The sequence below is a fragment of the Octodon degus genome, unplaced genomic scaffold (genome assembly GCF_000260255.1).
Source record: "Octodon degus isolate 3935 unplaced genomic scaffold, OctDeg1.0 scaffold00050, whole genome shotgun sequence".
Classification (NCBI taxonomy): domain Eukaryota; kingdom Metazoa; phylum Chordata; class Mammalia; order Rodentia; family Octodontidae; genus Octodon; species Octodon degus.
In genome coordinates this window covers 9,777,772-9,794,235 of record NW_004524626.1, presented here as the reverse complement: position 1 = coordinate 9,794,235, position 16,464 = coordinate 9,777,772, and the positions used below count along the sequence as shown (strand labels likewise).

The following is a 16,464-nucleotide window of genomic DNA, read 5'->3' as shown; positions in this document are numbered from 1 at the left end:
GGATGTGTGCGGAGTGGATTGGGGTGGGGTGGGGTGGGGGCGGGGCGGGGCGGGGCGAGTTGAGAGCTGGAGCTCCTCTCTATGGAGGGGTCCCTTCCTCCTCGCTGGACGTCAGCCCTGTCTTGGTCTTGGGCTGTGTTCAGCTTGCACCGCTGTCCAGAGCAGCCCCGTGGGCCCGGGCCCTGTTTTGCTCACCCCCGACATTGCCCCGGATGTAGAGGAAGTTGTCAATATCCAAGAAGCCCAGGTCTCCCGTGTGCAGCCAGCCGTGGCCGTCCGTCTTCTTCGTGGTGCTCTCACTGTCGCCGAGGTAGCCCATGAAGATGTGCCGGCCCCAGAGGCTAATGCTGCCGATGCCCTCCTCATCTTCCTCCTTCACCCTGGTGCGGGTGCTGGGGAGCCCCTTCCCACAGCTGGGGGATGGAGGGGGAATTTAGACCCAGCTGCACGCTCCTCCATGGGGCAGGGACTCCCTAACCCCAACTGGGTGAGAGCCACACACTGGGCTGACAGGGAAGCAGCACACCCAGCCCCAGGGGCCAGGGTGACACAGGGTAGCTAGGACACAGTGGGGAGAACCGGCTGCTGCCCAAAGCCTGTAGGCAGGGGACAAAAGAGGGGCAGGGGCCAGGCCTGTGCCCCAGGACACCAGAGGCTCAGCTCTCCACCACAACCACTGGGGCCGGGTCTCCACCAGGACACCCAGACCCCCCCACACACACACCAGTCCTGCTTTTGCCCAAGGTTTTTGGAGATGGGGGCAAAGAGGGAGTTAAACTGGGCCTGAGCTGGCTGTGGTGGTACACACCTGCCATCCCAGGTCCCCCCAGGTCCTGGGAGGCTGAGGCAGGAGGATTGTAAGTTGGACCATGTAAGTTGCCTGGGCAACTTAGCAACTTAGTGAGACCCTCTCTCAAACTTAAAAAGGCTGGGGATGGAGCTCAGCGCGGAGCCCCTCGGTTCAATCTCTAGTACAGAAAAGCAGGGACAAAATCTGCACCAGACCAACACACGTGATGCATGACGCTATGCTCTGAAGGGGAAGATTGGTAAACTGAGTCTTTAACTCCAATGGGGTGGTACTTGAAGGTAGGTGTGCCATTGGGAGGGGGATTAGGGCTGGACAAGGTTAGGAGGTTGAGGCGCCTGTGATGGGATTAGTGTCCTTACTAGCCATCCCAGAGAACTCTGGCTATCTCTCTGGACAAATGAGGACCCAGTGAGAAGGCTGCCACTTCCAAGCCCATATGACAGAATGTGAGTGATTAGGGCTAGCCCAAAAGTACAGTAGAGAGGTTATTGGAGGTCACACACAGCCTGGTCAGGGTCAAGCCTTAGATGTTCCCATAGGCCTGTGTGAACAACTGGTCAGACCTCCCCACCCTAATCAACAACCTTGCAAATTAACACCCAAGAGTGGGCTTGCAAATTAGGATTTCTGCCCAGCCAATGAGCTGCCTGGAAATTACTAATCAAACCCTCTCCTTGAGAGATTACAAAACATACTGGCCATCTGGGAGGCTGAGGCAGGAAGACCATGAGTTTGAGCCAGGCTGGGCAATGAAGTGACTTAGCGAGATCCTGTCCTAGAATAAAAAGGCCTGGAGGAGCAGCTCAGTGACAGAGCACTTGCCTAGCTTGCTTGCATAAGGTACAAATTAAGCCCCGGGCTTAATTACAGTATTTGTACCTGCCTCGACCTCCTGAGTGCTTGGGTTACAGGTGTGCACCACCACATCCACCTAAGAGCAGATAGATTAATACCATCGTTCTTGCAAGAAACACCAGGGTGTCCAAATAATTCTCCTTCAGTCAAAATCATGGTTTGCAGGGCCAGCCAGATAGCTCAGCAAACTAAAGCGTCTGCTTAGGCAGAGCACAGCGGCTGGGGTTCGATCCCCAGGGTGCAGTGCTGGCCCCACCCCCGGGGCGCGCTGAGAAGGCAACTGAGACTGGGCGTGGTGGCACACTCCTGTAGTCCCAGGGCTTGGGAGGCTGAAAATAGGAGAATCACTACGAGTCTGATCTACGCAGTGAGACCCTGCAGACCCTGTGCCAAATACATAAAATAATAATATAATAATAATAATAATAAAATCATGGTTTGCAAATCCAGGCCAGAGGGCCCCAGGGGACCCAGCCCTGTACCGCTGCCCCTGTGGTCCTGCCGCCCTGGCCAGCCCACCTCAGCAGCCGGAAGTCCTGGCGCGAGGCGAGTGTGTGGATGCCCGTGCTCTCAGACAGGCCGTAGAGCTCATAGATGGGGACGTCGAGGCTGAGGAAGAAGTCCAGGGTGCCCCTGGACAGCCCCGTGCCCACGCTGAGGAACTGCTCGCAGCGGCCCAGGCCCAGCAGCTTCCGGGCACGACTGAAGGTCAGCTTCTTGGCCAGGCGGAAGCTCAGCGAGGAATGCAGGTCCCTTGAGCAGCAGACCGGGTGAGCCCGGCTTGGTCACAGGGCCTGGCCACTCCCCACCACACCACCCCGGGACCCGCCCCGCCTCACCCGAACATGCGCTTCTTGTTGGTACTCAGTCCCACGTCCATGGCCCACATGTCGAGGCGCCTACGCAGCGCTGTGGACGCCAGCTGGCTGGTCCTGAGGCCATCCATCATCCTGTCCCACACCCACGGGGTGCCTGGGAATGTGGTGGGCTGTACCTCCCGCAGCAGGTCCGTCAGGTAGCCCTGTAGGCCAGACAGTGTCCACTCCAGGGCCACACGTGTGGGGTCCTGCACCCAGGGGCCACACCAGGAGCAGGTCAGGAGATGCAGGGCTGGGTTGTGGTGACCCGGGCTCTGCGGTGTCCCCCAGCCACTCCACAGGGCGGCCAAGAAGCAGTAACCAGCTTGGCCTGTACCCCAGCTCTGGGTGAGGAGAGAAGGGAAGATAAAGGGATAGGGAAATGGGGGAGGAAGAGAGGGACAGGGGTGAGGAGAGAAAAACAGGATGGAGAAGGGAAGAGGAGGAACAGCCAGACCAGAGGAAGCAAAGAAGAGGGGAAAGGAGAGGAAAAAGGAGGAGGAAGAGGAAGAGGAGCGAGACACAGAGGGAGGGAGAGACGCAGAGACAAAACCACAAGGAGGGAGAGGCCAGGCAGGCAGGGGCTGTGGAGTCAAGTCTGGTTGTGCAGCTCTGTTCTAACCTCCTGTTACCAGAAAGGACCCTGCAGTGGTCCCAAGCAAAGTACCAGGAAGCAAGGACAGAGTGTGAGCATGGCGTTCGACCCTAGTCTGCCTGCGCCCCATGCGTCCCTGCTGTCAGGGACTTGTGTGTGGGTTTTAACAAACTAAGGAGACAGAAATGCAAATTGCCCTGACTTCTTGCTATACATTGTGTCTGTGTATGGAACTGTCAGTCACCTCGTACTCCATCGATGTGTTGTTCTATGTCAATGAAAACGGAAAAAATTTGAATTAAATGCCAAAACCCCCAAGTGTGGTGAGCACAGATCTGGCTTCCAACCCAGGGGAGCCTGAGGCAGGAGGATCACTGCGAGTTTGAGGCCAACCTAGGCCACATAGTGAGTTCAAGGCCAACCTGGACCACATAGTGAAACCTTGGCTCAAAACAAAACAAAACAAAACAAAACAAAACAAAACAAAACAAAACAAAAACCCACAGAAAATGGCTGTGTTGCGCAGCTCTGGGGAGCACTTGCTCAGTATATGCGAAGGGCCTGGATTCATCCCCAACGCTGAAAAAACAGTCAGAACACTACATCATGGCACGTGAAACTGATGTGAAATTCCAACGTGTTCATGTCTGTGGAATTCTGGATTTTTAAAAATTTTGCGGCACTGGGAGAACGAACCCAGGGCCTCACACAAACCAGGCAAGGGCTCACTGCAGCCGCTCCTGCGTGGCAGGAAATGTATGGCTTTCTACTCAGTAAGCCCCATGTCTGTGGTTTCACTGTGTAGGTTGGTATCCTCGTGTACTAGGGGTTTTTTTTGTGGTAAAATCTACACAGGAAAAAAAAGAAGAAGAAGAAGAAAAGAAAAATGAAATTCACCATGTTAACCTGTTCTGTTGCTGTTCTTGTTGTTGCCCAGGGTAGTGCTGAACTCCTGGGCTCAAGTGATCCTCCTGCCTCAGCCTTCCCAGGAGCTGGGACTCTAGATGTGCACCATCTTGGCTGGCGAGTCTTAACATTTCCAGTGGTACAATTCAGCAGCATCAAGTGCACCCCACGGTTGTGCACCATCCCCCATCCACCTCCAAGACCTTCCAGCTCCCCAAGCTGACCCTGTCCCCAGTCTCCACCCAGCCCATAATGCCTGTCCTCTTTCTGTCTCTGTGGCTCTGACCAATGCTGGGCCTCCTGGGAGTGGGACCCTGAGGTGTGTGTCCCTGCCTGGGTGGCTCTGCACCGTGAGCAACACAGCCTTGAACTCCAGCCACACTGAGCCACACCTCAGACCTTCTTTTCTCTCTCTTTTTGTACCTTTCTCTCTCCCCTTCTCTCTCTTCTGTCTTTCTTTTGGTGGGATACCAGAGATTAAACTCAGGACCTTGTGCTTGCCAGGCAGGTGCTTGTGCTGCTGAGCTCTCGCCAGCCTCTCTCTCTCTCTTTCTTTCTCCCTTCTTTCTTTCCCTCTCCTTCCTGTTTTCTCTTTCCTTTCTTCTTTGCTCTTTCTCTTCCTCTCTTTACTTCCCTTCTTTTTTCTCTATTTCCTTCTTTCTTTCTCTTTATTTTGTCTCTTCCTCCCTTCATTTTTTATTTCTTCCTCTCTTTTGGCTCACTCACTTGCACTCTTTCTTTCTTTCTTTCTTTCTTTCTTTCTTTCTTTCTTTCTTTCTTTCTTTCTTTCTTTCTCTTTCTGTACTACAGATGGCACCAGGGCCTTCACAGCAAGGTCCAGCCCCAGCCCTTCTGCTGTTTTTTATTGAGAGATTGCATCTGCCTAACTGCTACGCTGCCCGTGCCAGGCTGGAACCCTCCGTCCTCCTGGCCCAGTCTGCAGTCCTGGGATGGCAGGTGGGTGCCACCCCCCCCCCACCTGTGTGGAGGACCACACCGCGGTTCCCAGGCCACCTTCCGCCTGTGTGTGACTCAGGCCCACTCCAGTTCAGGGCCTCTACTTAGTTTCCTGCACTTCCCGCTTTGTCCGTAGGGGCTTGGATCAGCTATCCCCCGAAGCTTCACCTCAGGTGTGTGCTCAGAGGTGGGGCTCGTGGAAGGAGACAGCCTCAGGGCCGCCACTGACCAGCCATCAGGATGCCGGAGGCTCTGTCTCTGCACCAGCACCCGCCCGGCTCTACTTCCTAACCGCCATGCAGGGAGCAGCTCTCCCCACCAGGCCCCTCAGCTCCGAGCTCTGTCTCGGGGCGGGGCAGGGCCTCCACAGACTGTCACTGTGCACCAGCACAAATCGCTCTGTGCTGGGTGCGGTGGCCACGACCATAATCCCAGCCCTTGGGAGGTTAGGGCAGGAGGACTGTTTGAGTTCAAGGCCAGACTCTGTCTTGCAAAACCAAAAATTAAAATAAAAAACCTAACTCAACAAATTCTTCCTTTGGATCATAGGTGTCAGTCAGGTATGACTATGTTTCCGCAATGGAAGTCACTCCCGAGTGCAGAGGGGTGTGTGTGTAAGTCACTCCCGAGTGCAGAGGGGTGTGTGTGTGTGTGTGTGTACGCACGCACATGCGCTGTTCCCAGGGTAACAGTTCACAATCTGCTTCTCCTGCTTTACTTCACAGATGGGAAAACTGAGGCCCAGACAGAAAAGGACCGAGGTCATATAGCCAGTAGGTTGCAGGGCAAGGACCTCCGTCCTGGACTGAGCCCCTTGCCCTGGGTGCTACTACTCACAGTGCCAGGTGGGTGAGGGGCCTCCCCTAGTCTCTGGGCATCCTGCGGGGAGAAGTACAGCGTGCCACCCACGGCGACGGCCACCCACATGTCCAGGATCTGCGAGCACATGTAGCTGAGCGGCAGGTAGCTCACCAGCACCTCCTGCCCGACAGGTGGACACTTGCAATTCAGGCTCTGCACCGTGGCCCTGGTGGTCCAGGTGATCTGCGGACACCTGGCTGTCACCTGCAGGCCCCAGGCTGCCAGCTGGGGCCAGAGCAGGGGCCATCCCCCCGCCCCGCCCCATGGGATGCTCACATTGTCGTGGCTGAGCATTATGATTCTGGGGGAACTCGTGCTCTGCAGGCTGTAAACCAAGGCGCAGCACTGGTTCGGCTTCTGGGAGTCAATGATGTGGTCCAGCACCTCATCCAAGATGTCTCCGCCGAGGTCCAGGAACCTTTGCCACTGCCGAGAGGCCAGCAGTGGGTGGCAGGGGCAGAGCTGACCTGGAAGCCACCCGCCCCAAGTCCCCTTCAGCACTGTGGTCCTGGTGGGGACCCCGGGGCCTCGCCGTCACCAAGGGCATGCATACTGAGTACAGGTTGGGGTGCGCAGTCTGGACAGTCTCCTCGTACTGCACGATTGCCTTCAGGTGCTTCAGGGAGCCCTGGATCTGCAGGGCATGCAGGCTCAGCACCACCCCCGGGGCACCCAGCTGGGTGCTGCCTGGGCTCCTGCCCAAGGTGCCCAGGGGAGGGACTCTAATCTTGTTTCTTTGTTTTTAGTTCTGAGGATGAAGTCTGGGGCCTTGGGTTTGCTAAACCAGCACTCACCACAGAGCTGCACTACGGGTTCTTTATGCATCTATTTGGAGGTGGGGCCTGGGCGAGCTGCAAGAGCCGGGTCAGAGCTTGCGAGGCTCCTGCCTCAGCCTCCCACCCCCGGCTGCTGCTCCCACCCTGCGGTACTGGTGGCAACCCAGGACCTGTGCACTGAGCTCCGTCCCCAGCATGCACTTTTCATCCTGATATCGTCTTGCTAAGTCACTACATTGTGCAGGCTGGGGCTGAACCTGGGACACTCCTGCCTCAGCCTTCTAGAACACAAGGATCACACATGTGCTCCGCCATGGTGCTCTTCATCTTTTTTCTTTTTTTTTTTTTTTTTTGTGGAGGGTGTCTGGAATCGAATGTAAGACCTCACACCTGCCAAGCAAGTGCTGTACCACTGAGCTAAATCCCTGTCTCTAATCACAGTGCTCTTAATGGAGCAAAACATATGATTAGAACAGGTTGGGGGCCAGGGAGATGGCTCAGTAGAATAAGCGTTTCCCTGGCAAGTGCAAGGGCCTGAGTTCAATCCCCGGTTCCACCAAAAAAACAAAACAAAAGAACAGTTTGGACCATTTCTTTCTTTCTTCTTTATTTATTTATTTATTTTGGAGGCAAACTTTCACTATGTAGCCCAGGCTGGCCTTGAACTCACTATGTAGCCCATGCTGGGATCCAACTCTCAGTGATCCTCCTGCCTCAGCTTCCTGGTGCTGGGAGGACAAGCATGTGCCCCCACGCCCTGCCCTCTCTCTCAGGTGTGGTCTCTGCCTTCCCTGGCTCCTTGACCTGGGAGGCGCTCACCTGGTTGATCTTTTCCAGCTGTTTACTGCTGTCCACCACCAACACATTTAGCTCTGAGTTCTTGGCGATGACCTGGCAGGCTTTGAGGGAGGTATTGGCTGAGATGCCGACAAAGATGCCTCTGGAAGCAGAATCCAGGGGCTTGAGGCCTGTGGCGAGTGCTTCTGGGAACTGAGAGGTTTGGGAGTCCCCAGTAACCTGACATGCACAGCGCCCTGTTTGAGGGGGCAGCTCAGGAGGGATACCAGGGTCTGGTTTCTGCCTGAAGGGCTTCCCTCAATGATCTGGACTGGTAGGGGGAGTACTCAGTGCTGGGAACCCTGAGGGGGGTAAAGGGTTTTCTGGAGAGGGAAAGGGGGCTGGGCTTCACTGAAAGCGCAGGAGTTCTCTGGGGGCAGAGAATGTCTAGCTAGAAGGGTGAACTGAGCATGCTCAGGACTGGGTTGACAAACACATTGAGCTCATCTCCCTGCTCTGGAATCAACGATAAGACCCCAACTGTCTCCAGAAGGGGCACACCAGAGGTGTCCCACCTTGGCACGCCATGGGCAGTCAGCCTCTCCTTACCCTGCCATGATGGCCCCGATGCTGGCGATCACCCACTCCTCTGAGTTGAGCCCCAGGATGCCCACGGTGCAAAAGCGCTCCAGGCCCAGCTGCCGGAGGGACACTCTCGTGAGGCCCTGTGGGCCTCAGCCACCACCACCCTGGCCTGCCTGAGGCTGGGAGGAGAAGCCTGTCCTCCCTCTGCTCTGTGGTGTTTTAAAATGTTTCTTTCACTTTTACTAGACCAAATGCTGGTCCGGGTGTGGTGGTACACACCCGTCATCCCAGCACTCAGTAGGCTGAGGCAGGAGCACCGTCCCAAGCTTGAGGCCAGCCTGGGCAGCATCAGCACGTTCAAGGCCAGCCTGGACTGCATGGCGAGACGCCATCTCCGAAAGCAACCTTGGAGCCCAAGCTGTGCTCTATGCTTTTACGTGCTCACATGACCTTGACAGCCCAACTTGGTGCACGTGTAGGCCCCTCACTTGTCACTGGTGGGCCCAATGGCTCCACCTGGATCTGGGGGTGTCTCTCCACACTACTCTGGACTCTCAGACACAACTGCCCCTTGCCATTTGGTCATCTAACAGGTGTCTCAGACCCAATAGACCCCACTGGAACTGCGGACCCTTGCTGACCCCAAGTTGGCTCCCTCCGTGACAGCTACTGACACAGCTGGCAGCCTGGTGCCTCTCCAGCCTGCAGGGCACACCTGCTCCAGCCCAGTGCCTGCCTGGTCCGTCCTACCTGGTCCCCACAGCTGCAGCACCAAGCACGGCCCTCCTTCCTCTGCCCTCTGCCCTTCCGGTTCCCACCTTCCTGGACCCAAAGGCCAGGCCCCCCTGCAACCCATAGGGCCCTGCATGGCCACCGGTCCTCTCCCTACCTCCCCTGTTGTTTCTCTACCCCTCTCCCTCGGCTTCAGCCACTTGGGCTCCTTGCTGCTCCTGTGACATCGTGGTCCTCTGTCCTGCCCCAGGGCCTTTGCCTGGGGCGCCTTCCTGCATATCTCCCTGTGGCTCTCTTCTCCCTCACATGGTCTTTGCTGAAATGTCAGCTTCTCTCAGAGAGGCTCTCCTCACCTACTGTATTTTATGTTTTCCACCCCACACACACACTGTCCTCTGGGTTATATTACTGTCCCGAAGACCTCGAGTGTTTACTGTCACTGTTGAGACAGGGGCTCTCTACATAGCTGTTCAGGCTGGCCTTGAACTCATTACATAGCCTAGGCTGGCCTAGGACTTTCAATGATCCTCCTGTCTCAGACTCTTGAATGCTGGGATGCCAGGTTTCTTATTCTGACTAGGTAAGTCATTTGAGGTCTCTTATTCTCTATACTAACCTAAAAAGTAGGCATTCAGATGGGCGTGGTGGCACACAGCTGTCCTCCCGGTGCTCGGGAGGCTGAGGCAGGAGGATCACTGGGGGTCCAAGACCAGCCTGGGCTACAAGGTGAACTCAAGACTAGTCTGAAGTGCAAAGCAAGACCCTGCCTCAAAACAAAACAGAAAAGCATGCAGGGGCGGGGGCAGGACACGCATTCAGTCTACAAACACCCGCGTGGGAACAGTACTAGCACAAAGCAGTCCCAGCTTCCTGTCCTCATGGTGCTAAACAGTGAATATGCATCCAGGTCGTTATGGATGCCTTTCTCTTTCTTTCCCTCCTCCCTTTCTTTCCTTCCTTCCTTCCTTCCTTCCTTCCTTCCTTCCTTTCTTTCTTTCTTTCTTTCTTTCTTTCTTTCTTTCTTTCTTTCTTTCTTTCTTTCTGTTTTTTGCAATGCTGGGGAATGAACCCAGACCCTTGTCCATGCTAGCAAAGGCTTTGCCCCTGAGCCTCATCTCCACATCCTAGAGAGAGGAGGTTCAAGAAGCTGTAATAGGAGAGGAGAAAAGAGAGGTGTGGGTTCTGAGGACCTCACTAAGGCCGTGCCTTGGAGGCCAAAAAGGAGCCATCACTGTAAGAATGACAGGCAAGCCGGGCGCCGAGGCGTGGGCCTGTTATCTGGCACTTGGAGCGCGAGGCAGGAGGATCGCTGTGAGTTCGAGTCAGCCTGCACTACATAGTGATAAAACTTCTGAAAAAAGCAAATTGTAGAGCTGTTCGTCGTGAGTCAACCACTGAGTCCTGCTGCAAATCTTCAAGCTAAGTGCTTTTGCATAGTTTATTGATAATATTTACATTTATTTGCAAATATTATGATTTTATCAATATAATTTATGACATCTATATTAACTGATGTATAAAATAATGCATTTTATACTAGACACATTATGAAAGTATCAAATGTATGAGATTAATATGTGAATAGTAGGTCTATTTTATAGGTTAGATATGCTTTAAACTATATATATATATATATATATATATAATATCATAGCAACCATTTATTTTACATATATATCCGTGGTCAGGATTGCATTTTATACATTATATTTATTTGATATGCAAATCTCCATCTTACATATAGTAAAGCTGGGCAACAAAGAGGCAGCATAATTCATACAAGAACCCGTGGCTCCTGGTAGGGCTGGAATTCGAACCCATGAACATAATTACCACCTGTAAATCTAGTTCTCAGGAGTCATGAACAATAGATGGGATACACAGCTCCCCAAGAAAGCAATGCTGCGCAGGCGCACAAAGATAAGCACATTTGAGCACGTGACTCGGGGGAGGTTTTTTTGTGTGTGTGAGGACCGGAAAGCTGCTCAGGCGCAGGGACGCAGGCCAGCAAGGTGCGCAGGCGCGGGGGAGGGGGTGGGGCGGCGGACTCGGGAAGGCGCGCAGGCGCAGGCCGCCCTCGCGGTACCTTAAGGAAGCCCTTGGCCGCGCGGCGACACAGCTCGTAGTACTGGACGTAGGTGATCAGGTGCCAGTGGTTCCTGCGCTTGGTGCCGAGCGCGATGTAGTTGGCGTACTTGATGGCCGAGTGCATGACCATGTCGTGCACGGTGAGCGGCGCCTGCTGGTCACTCGTGTCCCTGCCCAGCCGAAGCCGCACCTCGCCGTCTCGCTCCGTGGTCCAGTAGCTGCTGAAGTGGGGGGCGGGGCTCAGCGCCGACGGGGACTAGGGGTGGCGCACAGAGGAGAGGGTGATCCTGGTGGCGATGGGAAGGATGGGAAGGCGTGGGAAAACAGGGACGGGTGGCAGATGCACTGCCCCAGAGAGGGGATCAAGAGGCGCCACCAGCAAGCGGAGCTCAGCCACGGGACGCCAGGGCCCAGGCTGACCCCAGATGCTGGCCACGTGGAGGGACACGGCCCCTCCCGTCTGCCCTCTCCTGGGCGACCTGCCCTTAAGGGACAGCTAGGACACCCCATGGTTCCTGCACTAGCCGAGCCCACTCCCCCTCAGTCTTGGGGGTTCTCCTACCCACCAGGGAACCAAGGATGCCCAACCTCTGGTTTTCTGCGTGCAGAATGCTGCCATCTGATGGGTTCTGATTCCTGTCCAAGGATATGGTGTCCATAACGCCTTTGCCTCCTGCCTCACCGTCTCACCCAGTTTGCAGGTAACAGGGCATCACCCTAACAACCGTCCAGGCAGTGAGCAGTGGGAAGGATGTGGATGCGCACCTAGTCTTGGGGTGGGCAGGGAAGGCTCGGACAGGTGGCAGGAGTCTGTTGGAGGAAGGACCAAGGTGACAGAGGTTGTCTGGGCTGGCGTGGAAGGGTAGGGGGAGTGCAGGAGGCAATGAGCAAAGGTGGACGTGAGTGATGTGAAAACACCTAGCACCTTCAGCGCCCACCTCCCACCCAGCACGCTGCCCGGCTCATGTCTGGAGGAGCTGGAATAGATATGGCCCCAGGATGCTTCCCACCCACCCCACACTACCACCCCTCTCTGTCACCAGCTCCAGTTTCTGTCTTCTTTGTCATAAGCAGGCTGGACATCCAGAATGTTCCTGTCTACATCCAGCCTTTGTGACCTCATTTGGTTCCGTGGTGCCCCGACCACAGCAGCAGATGGTTTGCTGGCCTTTGCAGGGACTGGTAGGGGGGCCAGCAGGGGTCCACCCAAGATGATCACCCCCACCCCCATGAGCCAGTGGTCTCCAAGATGAGATCCCCAGCGAGGAGCTGGCAGGACCCCAGAGTTGGTGCTGTAGTGCCGGCTCTCACAAAGAAGCCTGAAGAAGAGAAGGGAGCAAGCAGGGCCTTGCTCCCCCAGCACGGACTCTGAAACCTGCCGAGTTCATTTCCTGAGCTTCCGTAGCATGACTTTCCCAGGGCGCTGCGTCCTACCTGCTCTTCGTGGCTTCTGTGGTTAGTATATAGAATAGAGCGATTCCCGTGCGTGTGTGCAGCAGCAGCTTTCGCATATAGTTGGAAATTGAGATGAGAAATCATCTAAAAGCCTTTCTGGTTCTTCAAAAACCATAGAATGACCCTTTGAGCAAGATGGCCCCTGCCTTTTATCCCAGCACTTGGGAGGCTGAGGCAGGATTGTCCCGAGTTTGAGGCCACCCTGGGGCTACATAGTGAATTCAGGGCCAGTCCAGACTACATAGTAAGACCTTGTCTTTTTAGTCTAGGCTGTCCTGGAACACACAGTGATCCTCCTGCCTTAGCCTCTTGAGTGCTGGGATTACAGGTATGAGACGCCATGCTCAGCTAGTAAAATCCTTGTTTTGAAAAATCCCCAAATGGCAAAACCGGCCCCTCCCTTCCCTCTGGCCTCCCATCCTACTGTGTGTTCACGTGATCATCCCCCCTTGTATGTCTCCCCCCATCTCTCCCTGTCATTCTCTGCTGCTGCCATCCAACGTGAGGTCCTCATCAGATCCATGCCCTTGAACCTCCAAGACTCTGAACTGGATAACTTTTTTTGCCAGGTGTGGTGGTGTATGCCTTGTAATCCTAGCACTGGAGAGGCAGGGAGGCAGGACGAACACTGGGAGTTCAAGACTTGTGTCAGACTTCAGCAGCCGAACCACCTGCATGTGTCTGTAGTTTGTTTCTTTTTACTGTGCAGGAGCACGCTGCCATGTGGTTGTGTCACACACTGCGCAAGGCCAGCCAAAACCATGTGATGAGACCTTGTCACAGAAAAACCAAACCAAACCCCAAAATGTAACCTCCTATCTGTAGGTACCATCCTCAGGTATTTTGTTATAGCAGCAGAAGACAGATTACTGCAATTAGCTGGGATTTTATTTTGCCCAGATTGAGCTATCATTTACATGCCGTAAGACCAGTTGTAAAGGCACATGTTAAGGGGCCGGGGAGATGGCTCAGTGGAATAAGCACTTCCTTGGCAAGCGCAAGGGCCTGAGTTCAATCCCTGGTTCCACCCAAAACCAGAGTTGTCCATGAGTTCACACAGCTGTGTGCTGTATGAACATCACCACAGGCTGCTGCTGAAATGGGTCCACTCCATTGAAAGGTCCTTAGAATGCTTGTGAGGTCAGATCTATGCCGAGTTCCATCCAACCACCCATCTGCTTTTTTCTGGTAAATGAATGGACTCACAGATTATTGTTACATGCAGTGGCAGACAGCTGCAATCCCAGCACTCAGGAGGCTAAAGCAGGAAAATTAGCATGAGCCTGAGGCCAGCCTGGACTGCGCAGGGAGTCCAAGGCCGGCCTGAACTTTAGAGAGAGATCCTTTGTAGTCTCAAAAAACCAAAAATCAAAAACCAAAAAGCTTTTGTGTCAGACTTCATCAGCTGAACAGCCTGCATGTGTCCACAGTTCATTTCTTTTTATTGTGCAGGAGCATGCCACCGTGTGGATGTACCACACACTGTTGGTAGGTTCATCCTTTTTTAGACAGCCAAGATAGGTAGAAATATTACAGGCAGTCAGACAGAGTGAGGCCCTCGAGGTGCTACAGATGGGAACACTGGGACTGAAGAAAATTAAAGTCACAGTGGCCAGATTTACAAACTTCCCGAAGGAAAAAGGAAAGTTTGCCAGGCATCATGGGGCACCCCTGTAATCCCAGCACTTGGGAAGCTGAGGCAGGAGGATCATTGCAAGTTTAAGACCAGCCTGAACTGCATAGTGAGACCCTGTCTCAAAAAGAGAAAGACAAAAAAAAAAAAAAAAAAAAAAAAGGAAGTTTGAGATTATCGGTACCAACCTTTTGAGATTTCCCATATAAATGAACTATTGTTAGGGGTGAGCCATCTATTCCCATTAAGGTTTAAGACTACAGACAGACTAGAGATGATTGACCAAGGTGGATGATGTCACGCTATGCCCTTGCTCCACATTGGCTAAGAGGCCATACTTTTTTTTTTTTTTTAACATTTGTGTGTGTGTGTGTGTGTGTGTGTGTGTGTGTGTGTGTGTGGCCAGCTCAGCCCACCAGGGGGCGGGGCTGGCTGGCATGTGGTGCTGGGAGATCGAACTGCAGTCCCTGTGCTTTACCAAGCTTGTTCCAAGTAGGTGCTTTAGACCACTGAGCCATCTCACCAGCCCCAGAGGCCATACTTGTAATCTTACTGGTTTATAGTTTTGATCCAGGACTGGCCAAACAGCTCAGCGGATTAAAGCTCCTGCTTAGGCAGACACAGGGGCCGAGCTTTGATTCGCAGCATGCTGTGCCTGGCCACGCTGAGACAGCGATTGAGACTGGGCGTGGTGGTGTGGGCCTATAATTCCAGCACTTGGGAGGCTGAGCACAGGCGGATCACTAGGAGTCCAATATACGTAGTGAGACCCTGTAGACCCTTAACTAAAATACAAGAATAAATAAATTTAAAAAATAAAAAGTTTTGATCCACATTGTACCCAGCTTGTGACTTTATAAAATTTCTCAGTCAAGTGGGCTCGTGTGAACGCATTCGGGACCCCTCCTGTCTCAGTACATTTCCTACTCTTGACCTCCATTGTCTTAGAATGCAGCCTTCCAGTTCGGGGAGCATGAACTCTGTATCTGTCTGACATCTAGCAGGTTGGGAGTTACATGTTTTTGGTCTATACCACTTTGCTGTGCGTTTGGAATTTCTCCCACCACTTAGTAGTTATGACTCATACTGATACAAATATGTGCAAGGGGTTATTTTTGACCTGTACATTCACTCCTGCTGCGTTTCTGTGTAGGAGCTGAGTTGCTGGGTCATAGCACCTGCATGTTGAGCGTCTTAAACTCCTGCAATGCTTCCCACGGTGGCAGTGCTGTTTCACAGTCCCACCCTGCCGCGTGGTGTCCTTGCCTTGGTATTGCCTGATGTCGAAGATGTTAATGCTCTCTGAGAATGCAAAGTGGCACCTCACTGTGGTTTTGATTTGCATCCCTTTGACAGCTGATGTTGTTGGGCATGTACTCATTAGCTATTTAAGTATTTTTGCGGAAACGTGCATTCAAATATTTTACCCATTTAAAAAATTGTTTTCAAGCCAGGGTCTTCCTATGTAGTTCAGGCTGGCCTTGAACTCACTACATAGTACAGGGTAACTTCAAATTCACAGAGATCCTCCTACCTCAGCCTCCTAAGTGCTGGAATTATAGACATGTGCCGCCATAACTGGCATTTTGTTCATTTTTGAATTGGGTTGATCATGGGCAGGTGGTTACTGGGGAGGGACCAGGACCTTAGCACTGAGCTACATCCCCAGTCCTTTTTGTTTTATTTTTATTTATTTTTATGTATTTGGTACAGGGTCTCACTAGCCATCTCAGACTCATAGTGATCCTTCTGTTTTCAGCCTCCCCAACGCTGGGATTACAGGCATGCACCACCACACTTGGTCTCGTTGATGGGCTCAGCATGCCCGGGGGTGAATCAGCGTGGCATGTGGTGCTGGGGATCAAACCCTGGTCCCTGAGCTTGCCTAAGCAGGTGCTTAGTCTGCTGAGCTATCTTGCTGGCCCTCTTTTTATTTTATTTTATTTTATTTTATTTTATTGAGAAAGAAATATCAGTGAGACAGTTTCAAAGCTGATTAATAGGACAGTTTCAATAATTAATACATTGGGCTGGTGAGATGGCTCAGTGGTCTAAAGCACCTACTTAGAACAAGCTAAGCTAAGCAAAGCACAGGGACCACAGTTCAATCCCCCAGCACCACATGCCAGACAGCCCCGCCCCCTGGTGGGCTGAGCTGGCCACACACAAATAAAAAATAAATAAATAAATATTAATAATAATAATTAATACATTGTACATTGTTATCTTCTTAGTGATTAACCATAGTACAAGAAGCAGACAGGATATCCTGTCCAAACACTATTAGCACAAATTTTTCTTCTCATTGAATTAAGCGAAAGTAGCTGTATATCTATCCTAACTATTCTGTATATACAAATACAAAATGGTCCTTCCTTTGTATCCCTTTTTTTGTTTAGTCCTGTCAGAGATGGGTATTCCATTGGCATCTAAATACCATAGGTGCGTGAATTCAGCAAAACAATCCAACACAGTCCAGCAGTCCGCAACAGTAGCGGGTTATCCTCAGACGTTGCTGACCTGAGTCTTTCACAGCTCAGCATATTAATATGGCTCTACTTTATATATGTTTTTAT

General features: G+C 52.9%; 1 protein-coding gene across 1 annotated transcript in view; it reads right to left on the bottom strand.

The window, feature by feature from the left end:
- Window positions 1-11,788, bottom strand: part of LOC101570141 (long-chain-fatty-acid--CoA ligase ACSBG2-like) — a 13,164-nt gene extending 1,376 nt beyond the window's left edge. The window contains exons 1-11 of the mRNA XM_023717162.1: window positions 11,739-11,788; window positions 11,389-11,610; window positions 10,799-11,021; window positions 8,005-8,093; window positions 7,438-7,558; window positions 6,396-6,476; window positions 6,119-6,268; window positions 5,819-6,025; window positions 2,506-2,687; window positions 2,186-2,419; window positions 196-413 (exon numbers count right to left, since the gene is read on the bottom strand). Of these exons, the coding sequence (XP_023572930.1) occupies window positions 196-413; window positions 2,186-2,419; window positions 2,506-2,687; window positions 5,819-6,025; window positions 6,119-6,268; window positions 6,396-6,476; window positions 7,438-7,558; window positions 8,005-8,093; window positions 10,799-11,021; window positions 11,389-11,459 (1,576 nt within the window). The 5' untranslated portion in view covers window positions 11,460-11,610; window positions 11,739-11,788. The remainder of the gene's footprint in view (window positions 1-195; window positions 414-2,185; window positions 2,420-2,505; window positions 2,688-5,818; window positions 6,026-6,118; window positions 6,269-6,395; window positions 6,477-7,437; window positions 7,559-8,004; window positions 8,094-10,798; window positions 11,022-11,388; window positions 11,611-11,738) is intronic.
- Window positions 11,789-16,464: the final 4,676 nt, after the last annotated feature.